Raw genomic sequence first — 15697 nt, forward strand, 5'->3', positions numbered from 1 at the left:
ATGACTGACTGACTTTATATTTTCTATAAATTTTTTAAAATAGATTTTTATATTTATCAAATTAATTAAGATATTTTCATACATTAAATATTTTAATGTTTATTTTTGTAATTTTTTTAGATATATTTTCTCTAAAAATGAATATATTATAATTATTCTTTCTTTGTAAAATTCATCTTTTTTATAGGCCCTTTCCTTTCCTCTACTCCTATTTTTTAAATTTTATTATATTTTTAAAAAGTAATTACAATATTTTTTTTTAAAAATAATAATTTCTATTCAATAATATAGCATACATTTTATCATAATTAGTATTTTTTTTGCTTTCTGTAAAATTAATCTGAGTAACAATTTGGACAGATATCAATTACACCTTCATTTGAGTTTTAAGATGTGAATTAGATGATTTAAAAATTATCTTTAAGGCAAATCTTATCTTCGCTTATTTTTAAATCTCCACTCTTAGGCAAATAAAATTTAATATCACATTTTTGACAAACCACTTATTCAGATTATTCTATAAATTTCATGATGCTTTAACAAAAACCGCATTTACTTAGAGGTTTTGCTGTCTAAAGTACTTCTTTATAAGTTTTGCAGAATAATCCGACTAAATTATCCATATTTTTAATATTATAAACAAAATTGATGTATTTATTTTAAAATAAACCTAATGATTCATTTAATACCTAAGAAAATTCCTTATCACCTTTAGCAATCTAATTAACTGAATTTTCAATTTAAGCTCTAATTTATGGTGAAACAAGTTCTTCGTCTATTTTTCTATAACCATCTATAATAGATCTTCCTAATTATGTTGGTATTAAGGTTCTATTTTTTTGATCAATTTCAACATATTTTCTATCAACAATATTTTGTATATGAGTAGGTATTGAGGCATCAGTACCAATAGAATTTTTTGACATTAAATCAATAAGCTCAGATTCTGATAAATAACGAGGAGGAGATGAATATTCTTCTTCAATACTTATGTTTTTTATTTAGAATTTACTACTTTACTTTACATCAATTTAGATGATGTTTTAATCGAGTTAAGTTGACTTAATAACTTTTGTATATCCTTATTTTTCTACTCTAATAGCTTCAGAGATAAATTAGTAATTTTTCACTTGACATGTTATGTTTAATTTCTTATACTCATAATCATCGTACAAGCTTGCTATGAAATGTTTTGAAATGTAATCATATAATTATTTTTCTTATGGGCTTATTAAACCCTCATTTTCTGGTCTTGGATAGTTTGAAGTTGGAGTAATAGGTGGATGATCTTCCGTATCATTTCCTTTTTGTGGTATTATATAACCATCATTAAGTAGATTTTATGCGAATTTCCCATATTCTATATCTTGCTATAGACTTGACAAAACTTTTTTGAAATTAAATGAGCTTGAATAAGCCGTTGACTCTGTTCTAGGATATGTGATAAATCCTTTTAAATATAGATTTTCAGCAGCATCCATAGTTTGTTGTGGACTCATATTCAAGCTACTTGATGCAGCTTTCAGCATTTCAACTGTATTTAGACCAACTGGGCATTCTTCTACTAAAGTCTCAGATGAAACAGATACTATTTAAATGTGTTTTTCAAGTTTAATACTTTAGAATATGTATTAAGCTTTTTCTTTAGAAAGTGTTTCTTTTTGTTCACTATAAGCTAACATTTAAGTTTTATTATCACTTCCCTAAAGTGTTAACTTTACTTTATAGAGTAAACTTGGGATGAATTTTTTGATTTAATCCTCTCTTTCCACACAAAACCCAAGCGTTGGTGTCTAGCATGGACCAAAAGAAATAGTCCTTTTGTTTAAATCAGGATATTTATTTCTAAAGAAAAGAGTTTAATATCTAGTGAAAGAAGCACCTATTTTTAGATCAATAATTCTACGAGCATCTACAGCTTTCGATTCGTTAACGTTAGGAGGATCAGTAGTTCCATTAAATGCTTTTATTATATCTTACTTTGTCAGAGAAGAAAATCTTGTTCTCAATACTTACTATACATTATCTCCTTTGAAACACATAACTTTTTCACAAATTTATTTTACTTCAAAGCATATGTTTTCTCCTTCTTTATCATTATCAAGCCAAAGAAGTAGGTAAGAACAATTTCTTGCTTCTGATTCTAAATGCCTCACAATATTATGCTTGCTTGGAATCTTTAATGTATCTGATGAAAATAATTACACAGGATTAATTTCATTCCAATTTTCTTTAAGCTTTTAAGGAAAATCTAAATCATAAACATGACCAGTTACACTAGTTACCTTAAAAATGGTTTTCTATCCTTTGAATCTACCTTCATATACATAGACAGGTAGATATCTAACTTTCCCTTATCTTTTTTTGGATGTTTTATTTGATAAAGCGGATGCAATTTTTCTAGCTACAGAAGGTTTTTCAGCTACCAATAGTACTTCTTAAATCTATCCTTTTTTCCCACTATAAATATTATATGTTTCATTATAACATTTATCTTCATTTTTGTAGAATTTTTAAGTTAAGTATTTTTTTGGATCAGAACTCCATTCATTCTTAAAATCTTACACTTATTATTTTTAGTTTGTTCTAGCTTAAATATTTTGTTCTTTTATTTATTCCTATCCAATGTTTGCTTTCATATTTATGAGTTCTTCATTTTTAAAATTATTTTATTAATTTTAATATTATCTTAGATTTGTTTTATTTAGGCTTCTGTTCTCAACTTATCTTGAATCTTATTATTTATACTGATTAGGATTATCATTATTTGAATTTTTTTAAATATTACAACTCTAAGATATTGTTTAAACAAGATCTTTTCGAACATACACATGCTCTACATTTTACTGATAACCCCTTTTTTTTCTATTATTATTGCGATTATTATTGTTAGTCTTCTAGCTTGATTAACTTACATTTTTGTTTAGATTTTTAGAGGAATTTTATTGTGACATGTATGTGTTACTTTTGTCTTCTAATTATTTTTACTTCTTAGAACTGTGCCATGATGAATATGGATTATTGTTAGAGAGATTTTCCTTATCTGTGCTCATTTTAAAAAGACGTTTTTGATTATTTTATTCAATTATTTATTTTCAGAAGAATTGATTTAAGAATATTTTGTTTGAAATCTTAAAATATTAATTAATTAATAGTTGCAAACCAATATACACACATTCATATAAAATATACTATTATATAAAAATATTTATAAGCTCATTTTTTAAATTTTTCTAGATAAGATAAGCCAGTAGTTTATTTTCTCTCAGTATTATAAAATATAGTTTTTCTCTTCTGATCTTAAAGTGGATTGATAGTTTATTTTTTTTCATTATCTTTGATTTAAATAGTATTTTTTAATTATTAATTTGGTTTGTAAACATTTTCATTTTCATTAGAATATTTTATTTCATTAGTTTTTTGATTGTTTAAATTGGTTTATATAATTTTAAGGCCTTGCTATTCTTTGATTAGAAGGTTTTGATTCTCTTGATTTTATAAGTTATTTACATTCATATCTTTAAGTATTAATATCTTCTAATTACCTATTATTTTTATTTGACTTTTTAAACTTTTTTAATGAAATAAATAAATGTTTACTTTGGGGAATATTTTATTGATTGTTATTTTGTGCTAATATTTATACTTTTAATGCTGCTTATTCTCTTCCCTACGATAAAGGAGGCTATTTTTAATTTTCATTAAATTTAAAATAATTCTAAAAAAAGAAAGATATTACTTTTTCAAGGTTTTCTTACTTTGTGAAATAATTAGAATTTATAGTATTCCTTTAGCTGCTGTTATTTCTTGAACTACCAGTCTCAAAAATCATTCTTTTGATTTTGAAAAAAAAATATTTTATTTTTATAAAATAAAAATAAATATTAATTACCGCTTTTACTTGAAATCTATCTATTATTACTCTTTTTTCAACTCGCTATTTAATATATTTTCAATTTCAAAGGTTGTCTACAGTTGTTAATTCGCCTAAAATTAATTTTTTGCTTTTAATTGAAAATTAAAATGAATAATTTACATTCTTTAAAATAGAAAGATCATCTAAGAAAGAAGCAGCTGTTGTATTTTAACCTTAAACGTGCTTAATAGTTAGATTCTAGTTTGGTCTTTCATTAGATTAGTGACTTTAGTTACTTTAAGTTTCATTTTCAAATTTGTTATTACGACAAGGCTATAAAAACTTATTAAACTTAAATGGCTCTAGTTGCTTCACTTAAATATCATAGTTTTGCTCTTCAATTGTACTTGTTTAAAATTCATCTAGATTTTAATTTGAATACCTATCTTTACAACTTTATTTTTAATTTAAAGTTTGCTTAAGTTAACTTAGTTAATTTTGATTAAATTATTCTCTGTTCTTTTAAAAATCATTTTTTACTGGATTGCTTTCTTAAGGTTAAAATTAATTATGCTGTTACGCCTTTGTTGTGTTGCTTTCATTTTCTTTTTATTTAATTGTTTTTTCGTCTAAGCAATTTAAATCTTATTCAAGCTACTTGAATTTTTTATCACTTTACTTTAAAAAAAGACCTTGAATGTTTTTTTCTTCAGAAGATTTTGTTATTAACTAAAAGCCATTTCTTTGAGTTTAAAATTACTTTAAGTTGTTTATTCTTAAATCATCTCTCTAAGTATTTTATTTCGTGAAAGAAGAAACCTATTAAGGCTAAGAGTTGTTAGAGTATTGGATAATTTATGAATTGTTAGATTGCATGTCTTTTATTTTAATTGGATTTTCTATTTCTTTGCATGATTAGTTTGAACCTTAATTTAAACCTCTCGTTATAAAATTTTATAAACTTATGATATCTGCAGGTTACTTTTGAGGTAAGATAGAATCGAATATCTTCTTCTTTCTTTCTAATGATTTGCTTCCATTAGAATTTTACGTGTTATATTAGTTAGTGTTGCTACAATAATTACTCATACTCCTTTTACTAGCTAAGTAAAGCGACATATTAGAATTACTTTGTTGAGTATCATATTTGGTATTTTGCTATAGTGATATTTAAGGATCATAAACTTAAATAGGATCTATTACTTTTTATGTTATTTACTATTTACTAACATTTCTATCTAATGTTTCTTGAGTAGAAGAGTTGACACCTATCAATTTTATACCTTGCTGAAGTTACTAGCTTTTTCTAATTTCTTCATTCTAAATCCTAACCTTATCATAATTTTGATAAGCTTGCTAAATAATTTAGGGATTTTATTTTAAAGGAAAAGCCTTCTCAGCTGAACTTAATGTATTTAATGTATATGTAGAGCTTTACTGAGTTAACAGATTATTTTGGTTGGATATTTAGAAGTTAATTTGCTGGCTTTTGTTTGAAGTAGGAGAAATATAGACTTATTATATCAACCCTTGCTTATTATTAATCCCTTCTATTGGAATATCCTCATACAATTTAAGTCCATTACCATTTTCATTTTCTAACTCAAATTAATTTTGCAAGTTTTAAATCTTTCTACTTACTTTACTTTATATAGAAGTAGTTGATTGAGAGCTTTTTTATTTTAGCAAACTTACTCCTTATATTTCAAATTCATCTGAGTCTTAAGTTCTACCTCCTAATTGACTATTTTTTTGAACTGAATATGACTAAATTTGTTAGTAATAGTTTTTATTTTAATTTTAAGCACATAATATATCTTTAATTGGCAGATTTTGAGAATTATTTACAAACAGATTTGGTTTATTATTAAATGCTTTTGTGGTCTATTTTATTGGATAGTTTTGAGATTAATAGACTGGCACTGAAGAAAAGTTGCTGTCATTTTATTTGGAAGATATAAATTTTTATAGCTAATTAATAGAATTAGTTGCGTAATTGTAAGAATTTTCATCTGAAACAAATTCTTCATTTTACAAATTTTACTAATTCTATTTTGCAAAAGGTGCATGCATGCTTTGCAAAAGAGATTGCATGTAACTTTTTACTTATTTGTCATTATCATTAATACAAACAGCTAGCTTGCGAGTTTCCATTAAATTTGCTGCAATTTCTTAAGTTTCAATTTAATTAAATTCCTCATTCAATATGTTTTCTTTATTTCTACTAACTGCTTGCATAACTTAAACTCTCACAGATTGCATTTAATTTATTGGCATTTCTTAATTAATACTAATTTCATTTGCAAAGTCTTCTTCTTTTATTTCATCTATTAAGTTTCCAACATTTACAAAATCCTCATCTTCACGAATGCAAACCGAAACTCCTCCATTTAAAAGGCTATTTTATGAAGTAGTTTATCTTTCATTTTCTTAATTTTGATCTTTATCTCCTTTAAGGTATTAAGCTGGATTTTTTGAATAGTTATTCCTTTTGTTATTTTCAACGCTTTATGACTTATTTCTATAACTGTAGTTTGTAGATGATTACATTTAAATTTATGTTTTCTCATCTCTATATTATTTATTTTTGTTATCTTGTAATTCTCTTTAAAATTTTGGACATTCTAGCTAACTATTTTACTTAAAGTTTTACAATAAGTTAATATGTCCTTTTTAGTTTAAATCTGGTCCTAATGAAGTTGTTTTAGATGTTTGGGTTTATTTTTAGAATGCTCCTTGCCCAACCTATATTTATCCATCTATCATTTTTCTCAATTAAGAGTTGGCTGATATTTTGAAAAACTTTTTATTTACAAAAATAACAATAATTAATAAATATGTAGACTTATAAAATGTAAAAAAGGTTAGTTACTTAAGTATTATCTGTTCTTAACTTCTCCTGTTAAATAGGTTTTTGAAACATATTTATATTATTAACCAATTATTAGCTGTTACCTAAATAAAATAGAACCTTTGTATTAATAAAGCTTCAAATGCTTGTCCTATTTAAAGGTTATTAAGGTGTATAAAAAATAAATTTATTATGTTATTTCTTAAAACTTTATAATAATTTACTTCTTAAAATCTTAAGCTTGTTTACCCTTCAGCAATTTTGAATTAACTATAAAAACTTTTAACGAATAAATAAATAAATCTTATCAAATTTAATTTACATTTTCATAATAATTCAATAATTAATATTGAATAGCAAAAATGAAATTAATACTCTTACACAAAATTGCATAATAAAGAAATATTTTATGTATAATTCAAGCAATAAATCAAAAGAAATTTTTCAAAATTAATAATCAAAATTTCATTCGTAATAATTTTCAGAAATTTTTAAGAAAAATAAGAAAGAGTTATTTGAATTGATTTAATAAATTATTTTTTTTAAAAATAAGATTTTATAAAATTTTTATTTTTAAAATTTATTTTTATTTTTATTTAAATAAATAACTAGAAAATAAAGTGTTAAAATTAAGTATTTTGTTTGAAGTTTAACATATTCTTTAATAATTATTTAAATAATTTAAACTAGATTCCAATATTAAAAATTATAAATGTTATTTTAATAATTTTGAAGAGATACAGAAGTAAAAATATATTTTAAACAATAATAGGGAGGATATAATATCTTTCTAAAATAATGGCAAATATAAAAATAGATATATCTAAAAGAAAATTAGAAATAAAGAGAATATGCTTTTTAAATTATTATTTAGAAGAGTTTTAAAAAGAATATTCATATATAAATGATGAAAAGATAAATAGATCTATTGTCTAAATCAATTATCTATCTGGAGATTTGATGAAATAAATGGGATAAAAAACAAAGATATATTAATTTGTCAATAAAGATAAAAATAATAGAAAGTTTTTGTATATAACTTAGGAAATAAGAAAAAATTAAAATATTAATCTTTAAAATTAAAAGAAAAAAAAAACCTACAATTAAAATAAAAAGCAAAAAGCATTTTAAAATTTCTATCTCAAAAATTCAAACAAATAAAAATGAGCTCCTCTGATAATTCCCACTCTAAAAAGCCTTAAATTTTCATCAATCATGTTGACTTATCCATTACCGAAGAAGATATAAAAAAAGCCTGCGAAAATAAGGATACCAAACCAACCAGCGTAACAATTCGCAAAAACCATGACTAAAAGAGCAATAATGTTAATATCACTTTTGCTAACGAAAATGAAGGTAAAATATTGCACTAATTAAAACTTTATAATTTTTAGTATAGTGAATTACTAACATTATTTATCTCCATGATTTTCCAGCTCTTTTACTTTCACCAAAGCTTTACAAAAGTATTGGAAGTTATTTAAATGATAAAAAGAGATTATTTAATAAAATGAGTTTTACTTTTATTAAAAGCATTCATTTAAAAAAGATTACCAATTAAAGCAATTAAGTTAACATGTTTTACTTAGTTAAAAAGTTTTATGATATGCTTTATGAAATCTATTAGTTTTTTAATCGAAGGAGTGTATAATCAGGATAAATCAATTTACTAATTGATAATGCAAGAAACATAAATTAAAAATTTTTTTTTTTTAAAAGCTAAAATCCTCAAGGGTAACGATAGCATATTAAAAGTTAATGATATTACTTTGAAATTAGAAGAATATCAAACTATTTATCCTCCTAATGTCTTTTTGAAGAATAATTATGGATTTACTGAAGAATAGATCCATGAAGGAATTAAAGCCATAATCAAGAACTACTTCCACTTATCAGTTAGCAATCATTTAGTTAACATCTACGTGTAAGAAACTGATGATTTGAATCTTTTAATCAACCATGAACATAAAATCTAAGGAAAGGAAGTCCGTTTTGAAAAGTTCTAAAAAAGCGTTAATAGCAAGTAAAGCAAGTAGAATTAGTTATACATAAAGTTCAGCACCAATTTAGGCACCAAAACTTAGGAAATATAAGTAAGCAAATATATATTTTTTTTTAAACAAATAAAGAGAAATTTTCTATGAAAAGGAAAAGTAGAAAATAAAAATATTTTATAAATTAGATAAAAAAAGCATTGCAATTAATTAAAATAAAGATATTAAAAATGCATTTATATTTATTTATAAAAATATTGAGTAAAAAAACTTTTTATAAAAAAGGATTTCATCAAAAACAAGTTCAATAACGAAGTTACCATTAGTTCCTTCAATTCTCTTGAAAAAAGTGCTAGTTAAAATTAATTAACCTACTTTAGTGTAAACTTTAATGACGAATAGTAGGCTTAAGAGTATTACAATGAGTTGAAAGAAACATAAACAATTTTAAATCGTAAGAACATTCAATTAATTAATACTTTTTTTAATCAAAAATAGCTACCCACGTCTTCTAAGAATATCTTAAATCCGCAATTTAATTGAATTGAATATCTTTTTAATTTAATTTTTATTAACTTATTTTTCTTAATTAAATCATTTTTGAAAAATAACTTTACAAATGTTATTAAAAAGATAAAGTCAGCGTTTCTTGGAAAAGACCAGAAAATAGTGAAGATAGAACTTTGGTTTTAAAGTTTTTAAAAATGACTGTTTAGGAAGAAGAAGTTAAAAATGTGTTTACTTAATTTGGTCATGTTCAATAATTAGAATTATTTAACGCTGCCTAAATTAAGGATAAGCCACTTACAAAAAGTGCTTATCTTTTGATGTCTAGTGAAGATGCTTGCAAACAAATTATGGCAGAAGCTCACAAGGACCCTAAAGTCAAATAGCTCTTCAATCAAGAAAAACCTTCAATTTCTCCTTAAATCGCTAAGACTGAGCTTATGACCTATAAAAATGCCATACATCCAAATGTAATTTTTTTTCACCACTTTATATTATTTTTTTTAATAATTTTGTCTAATTCAAAAAGGTTAACTATAACTAGAATATTTTCGTTCCTCCTTAATTCCCAATCCCTTAAAATTAACCTATGTATCCTAATAATCCTTACTTCTATATGCAATAACCTTAATTTTACTAAATTCCTTATTACAAGCAACAAACTCCTCATATGAACTAATAAGGAAGACACTTTAAATAAAACTATAATTAAAACAATAAAAGACCCAATCACTATCATGGAAACCCTGCAAACTAATAATATCATCATTAAAATTAAGTTTAAAATGGTGGTAATAATTACATGAAGAACTAAAACCAATAAGGTTACAGATAGTAATAATATTAACAACAACCTCATCCACAATAATAGCAATAATAACAGTAATAGTAGTAATAATAATAAAAATAATATTAAATATAGACCAAAGAATAGTTAGAATAATAATTAAAATAAAACCCTCAAAATTTCGATCAATTTATTAAATAATATACAAAATCATATATTGAAGATAAATTAAGATCTGACTAGAAGCTATCTAACTTTATTAAATATGCTTTCCAAATAGCTGAAATGATTACTGACAAAGAAAATTTCACCAATGATGAAATCATTGAAACAGTTACAAATGAAAAAGAAATCGTTGATAGAATTAATGAAGCTGTTGAGTTAATTTTAAAAAGTGCTTAAATCAAACAATGAAAAATGAAACAGCCATAAATAAATTTATTATTTAATTTGTAAAATGTTCACATTTATAACAACATTTAAAATTTCTGAATTAAACAATCAAAATATGTGAAATAAAAATTATCTTTTTACCCATTTATTACATTCATATATTTTTAAAACTTTCCATAAAAAGTATTGATTTCATTTTACATTTTTTTCTTATTAATTTATTTTTAATTAGTAGATTATTTATTTTTCTTCAAAATACAAAATAAAGCATCATATCTCTAATTTCATACAAAAAATATATATTAAAATCAGAGTTGGAATGAAGATTTGTGAGGCGAAAAAACTCTTGAAGGGAAAAAGCGAAGTTTATAAATTATATTTTAGATATTTTCTGTTTATTTTTAATTTTAATTTTTTGTACATTTTAATTAAATTTCATTTAAAAATTATCATTTTAAATAATATTTCACTTTTTTATTGAATATGTAGTATGTATGGATTTAAATTTTAAATAAAACAAATTAATTATAAGTTACCTAAGTATTAATAAATTTTTAGCTAAAAAATGGTTGATTTTTAATTAAATTCAATTAATCAAATATAATATAATGGAAAAAATATACAAGTTAATAATATAAGTTGTGTTTAAATTACTTTTATTTTTTACAAGACCAAAACATATTGATACTATTTTTTCTTTAATATATTTTAAAATAAAAATTTAATTTTATTTAGCAGCATGAAATAAAAATAAAAAATTTAAATTAATTTTCTAAAATTATTTTTATCTATTTAATATAGTAATAGGATTCTTGATTAATTTTAGAATAATTTAAAAATTTTTATTATATACTTCATTGATAAATAAATAAATTCTTAAAGTATATTAATTTAATAGATAAATTGTTTTTATAAATTTTAATTGTTTTATTATGATAATTAGATAAACAATTATTTAAAAATAAAAAATATCTAAAAATTAATTTTTAATTATATAATTAATTCTTTTTAAATCAGATAATACCAAATTATACATTATACTAGGTAGAAGATACGTATAGCAAATAAATGAAGGTAGCTAGATATTTATTTATTTATTAATTTAAAAAAAAATTGTGCGCAATCAATCAATTAATGAATGATTTGAAAAACAAATATATTGATTAAAGATAAAGATTTTAACGAATGAAATAAATAGGGCGCAAAATAGATATTTAATTATTATTTGATTAATGATAGAGTATATATTAATTAGAAATGAATTAAATATCAATAGATCTAGATAGATATGCATAAATATCAATGCTTCCATAAAATTATTTATTTATTTATGAATGAATGAGTACATATATTATTAATATGTATTTATTTATTATGTAGAGATATGTATACAAATATAAAGGATAGGACAGTCAGATAGATAGATAGATCTTAGAATGAAATAAATTAAAAATTTGAAAAATAAAAATAATGATAAATAATAAAAACAAATATTTTGATAAATAAATATATATTTACATTATTTTAATTTGCAAATTTTGAAAAAAGAAAAAACTCAAAATTTTTAGGATTTAAAAAATATTAAAAATTGAATGATTTCATTGATAATTACATAAAAACAGATTTGTATCCAAAAAATTAAATAAATTAATTAAAATAAATAAATAAACTAAAAAGGCAAAAAGTTAAAAAGTATATTTAATATAAAATATACATAAAAAAAATCTTTAAAAAAATCAAAAACAAAAAGCACTCAAAATTATACAACCACATAATAAAGCTATGAGTTATCTTTTGGTATTTATTTTTTCTTTTTACTTAATTCTTAACAGCAGAAATATTTTACTACAAACCAATGCGCTTACTTTTGTCCAATATTTTGCCTTAGTTAATTTGAAATCCCATAAAATGCTTCTCCTTGCGCCCATAAACAGCAAATTTTACATGACCTTCAAATAGATTATTATTATTATTACCATTTAATACATTCGATTATAAGATTGTATTAACATATAGACTGTTTATGGCACTTATAGTAGCAAATAGTTTAAATATTGAAGCTTATATCATGATGATTTCATATGATTTATTTGCTATTATCTGCACAAATAATGCTTTGCTTTGATTTTAATTAACACTTTTTAACTTTTATACTATAGCAACCTACCATTTTGCTCTTGAAGGACGGTACTGATACTTCCTAAGGAAAGGCTTAAATTGTTTCCAACATTAATGCTGTCTAATCTATTGTAGAAATCGTTAAGACCACTTTAGGTAAATAAATTTAGAATTTTAAAAAACAATTTATACAAAAGCTTAGCAAATCTCAGCAATATAATCTTATTCAAGCAACTTATGAAAAAGGATATAAAAAAAGCAATTGTTTGCTTAAATTGTTATTGTTATTAAGCAATATTCAAATAGGATACTTAAACCTAAATAAAATTTTTTTATTTTAAAGAAATAGAAATGTTATAAAGCAATTTTACTTTAATTTTAAAATGTTTGAATAAAATTTGAAAAATAAACGATCAACCCACCAAGCATCGAACAAAATATATCTTCTTCATTGATTATAAACAAAAGCACATAAAATAAAGATTATTAGATTTGTTAAATTTCATTCGACTCAAATTATATTCTAACCATCATTTTAATTTTTATAGGTCCCCGTGGTATGGATAAATTGATTGAAGGTGGAATGAAGGGAGCCACTATTTCCAATGATGGTGCTACTATTTTAAACTTATTAGATATTGTTCACCCTGCTGCTAAGACTCTTGTTGATATTGCTAAGGCTTAAGACGATGAAGTTGGTGATGGTACCACTTCTGTCTGCCTTTTGGCTGGTGAATTATTGAAGGAATCTAAGTACTTCATCGAAGAAGGTATGCACCCATAAATTATCACTAAGGGTTACAAGGAAGCCCTCAAGTTAGCTCTTTAATTCTTACACGAAAATGCTCACTCTGTAGCTGATAAGAACGAAACGTAATTATTTATAAAGATATACTGTTATATAATCTAAATTATTATAATTTTACATTAGTGAAAAGAGAGAAATGCTCATTAAGTGCGCTTAAACCTCTTTAAACTCCAAATTATTAGCTCATTACAAGGAATTCTTCTCTGAGTTAGTTGTTTAAGCCGTTGAAACTCTTGAAACTAATCTCCTCGACAAAGACCTTATCGGTATCAAGATGGTCACCGGTGGTTCAGTCACTGTAAGATTTTATTTTTTAAAATTCAAAATATTCAAAAAGGAAATTATCTAAATATGTGCCCAGCTAGCTAGCTAGCTACCTAAATTATTAACATTTTTTAAAATTTTATTTTCATTAATAAATAGGATTCTTTCTTGGTTAGTGGTGTCGCTTTCAAGAAAACCTTCTCTTATGCAGGTTTTGAACAACAACCCAAAAAGTTCAATAACCCTAAGATTTGCTTACTTAACATCGAATTAGAATTAAAGGCTGAAAAGGAAAATGCTGAAATTAGAATTGAAAATCCTGATGATTACAAGTCAATTGTTGATGCTGAATGGGAGTTGATTTATGAAAAGTTAAGAAAGATTGTTGAATCTGGTGCTAACATTGTTCTCTCCAAGCTTCCTATTGGTGATTTGGCCACTCAATACTTCGCTGATCGTAACATTTTCTGTGCTGGTCGTGTTGATGCTGAAGATATGAAGAGAGTCCAAAAATCTACTGGTGCCATCGTTCAAACCACTGTCAATGGTTTGACTGAAGATGTCTTAGGTACTTGCAACCAATTCGAAGAAGTTTAAATCGGTGCTGAAAGATATAACCTCTTCAAGGATTGCCCTCACTCTAAGAGTGCTACCATCATTTTAAGAGGTGGTGCTGAATAATTCATTGCTGAAGCTGAACGTTCTCTTAATGATGCAATCATGATCGTCAGAAGATGCATGAAGGCCAATAAAATCGTTCCTGGTGGTGGTGCCATCGAATTAGAAATCTCTCGTCTTCTCCGTTTACACTCCAGAAAGACTGAAGGAAAGATCTAATTAGTTATTAATGCTTTTGCTAAGGCTCTTGAAGTCATTCCCAGAACTATTGCTGATAATGCTGGTCACGACTCCATTCAAGTTCTTAATAAACTCCGTCAAAAGCATGCTATTGAAACCGAACAATCTAGAAACTTCGGTGTTGATATTAATGCTGCTGATGGTATTGGCAATAACTACGAAAATTTTGTTTGGGAACCTATCGTTGTCAGAAAAAATGCTTTGTCTGCTGCCACTGAAGTAAACATTTATTTACAAAGTTCAATCATATTTATTAAATTTATAATTTTACAAATTAGGCTGCTTGCACTATTTTAAGTATTGATGAAACTGTTAGAAATCCCAAGAGTGAACAACCTAAGGCTCCCCCTGGTGGACTCAGAAGAGGTGGTCCTCAAGGAATGGCTGGTTTGGCTAAAAATGCTAAGCTCGGAAAGTGAGTTTTAAATAATTAAGCAAAGAAACAATAAAATTAAATCAATATTATTCTTAATTATCATTTATAATGTAATTATAGGTCATTTTTTGTATATTTATTTTTATTAAGTGTTTTAAATAAATTAGAAAAAATGACTAATTCAAAATACTTTCATAATTAATTAATTAATTAAAATTGGTTCAATTTAATTTTATTATAAGGATTGTTTAATGCCATTTTAATGCAAATAAAGAAAATAATTAAAAAATTTTAAGAATATTTTGATAATAATCTAAAGAATGTTTGTTAATTTTCAAAATCATAAATAAAAATGTCATTTATTTTGTTCAAAAAATAATAAAATTTACGTTATTCTTTCTAAAGTTTTAAAAAATAGCTTAAAAAATATTACTATTAATTAACATATCTCTAAATTAATCATTTTATTTACAATTTATTTTTAGCTTTTATTATTTATTATATAATAATTGTAGTAAGTAATATGTCAATCTTATTAATATAAATTTTATTAGAAATAATACACAAATATTTATTTTATGGGATATTTCTTTCAAATTTATTTTTAACTTTAAAAAATGATTGATCATCTATTAATTTTTTATTTGGTAATGATATTTTAAAAATATAAGGTATTAAATTGATATTTTGGATGTTTCTAGTTTTTACATCAATAAATATCCCAAGTATATATTTTGAACCAAATATGTTAAAAAAAATGAGTAATAGTCATAAATATGAAAATCTATGGATTATTAATAAAATATGCAAATAAAAAATTAAAAAGTTAATTTTTATTTTACAATTAAAAAAAAAGTTGTGTTAAAAATCTAACTAAATAATATA

At 23.6% G+C, this 15697-nt stretch overlaps 4 protein-coding genes across 4 annotated transcripts; 2 read left to right on the forward strand and 2 right to left on the reverse strand. All coding sequences in view use genetic code 6, as the record gives it.

The window, feature by feature from the left end:
• Positions 1–302: 302 nt before the first annotated feature.
• Positions 303–3053, reverse strand: TTHERM_00497920 (DNA topoisomerase I; the record flags this gene model as incomplete). Its single annotated transcript, XM_001027980.3, has 1 exon — positions 303–3053. The coding sequence occupies one exon, from the start codon at positions 3051–3053 to the stop codon at positions 303–305; it is 2751 nt and encodes a 916-aa protein (XP_001027980.1).
• A 163-nt stretch (positions 3054–3216) lies between these two features.
• On the reverse strand, positions 3217–6779 carry TTHERM_00497930 (hypothetical protein; the record flags this gene model as incomplete). Its single annotated transcript, XM_001027981.2, has 6 exons — positions 3217–3545; positions 3601–3685; positions 3740–3833; positions 3893–3987; positions 4037–6658; positions 6729–6779. 6 exons carry the CDS (start codon positions 6777–6779, stop codon positions 3217–3219), a joined length of 3276 nt encoding a protein of 1091 aa, XP_001027981.2.
• Positions 6780–7651: 872 nt separating this feature from the next.
• TTHERM_00497940 (RNA recognition motif protein) lies at positions 7652–10409 on the forward strand (the record flags this gene model as incomplete). Its single annotated transcript, XM_001027982.4, has 5 exons — positions 7652–8063; positions 8427–8800; positions 8987–9155; positions 9335–9678; positions 9738–10409. Exons 1-5 carry the CDS (start codon positions 7871–7873, stop codon positions 10407–10409), a joined length of 1752 nt encoding a protein of 583 aa, XP_001027982.3. The 5' UTR covers positions 7652–7870.
• Positions 10410–12089: 1680 nt separating this feature from the next.
• Positions 12090–15007, forward strand: TTHERM_00497960 (TCP-1 (CTT or eukaryotic type II) chaperonin family, eta subunit). Its single transcript, XM_001027984.3, has 6 exons — positions 12090–12185; positions 12548–12662; positions 13055–13379; positions 13438–13612; positions 13738–14655; positions 14715–15007. Exons 1-6 carry the CDS (start codon positions 12171–12173, stop codon positions 14853–14855), a joined length of 1689 nt encoding a protein of 562 aa, XP_001027984.2. The 5' UTR covers positions 12090–12170; the 3' UTR covers positions 14856–15007.
• The last annotated feature ends 690 nt before the right edge of the window (positions 15008–15697 follow it).

Source organism: Tetrahymena thermophila (genome assembly GCF_000189635.1).
Source record: "Tetrahymena thermophila SB210 genomic scaffold scf_8253815, whole genome shotgun sequence".
Taxonomy (NCBI): domain Eukaryota; phylum Ciliophora; class Oligohymenophorea; order Hymenostomatida; family Tetrahymenidae; genus Tetrahymena; species Tetrahymena thermophila.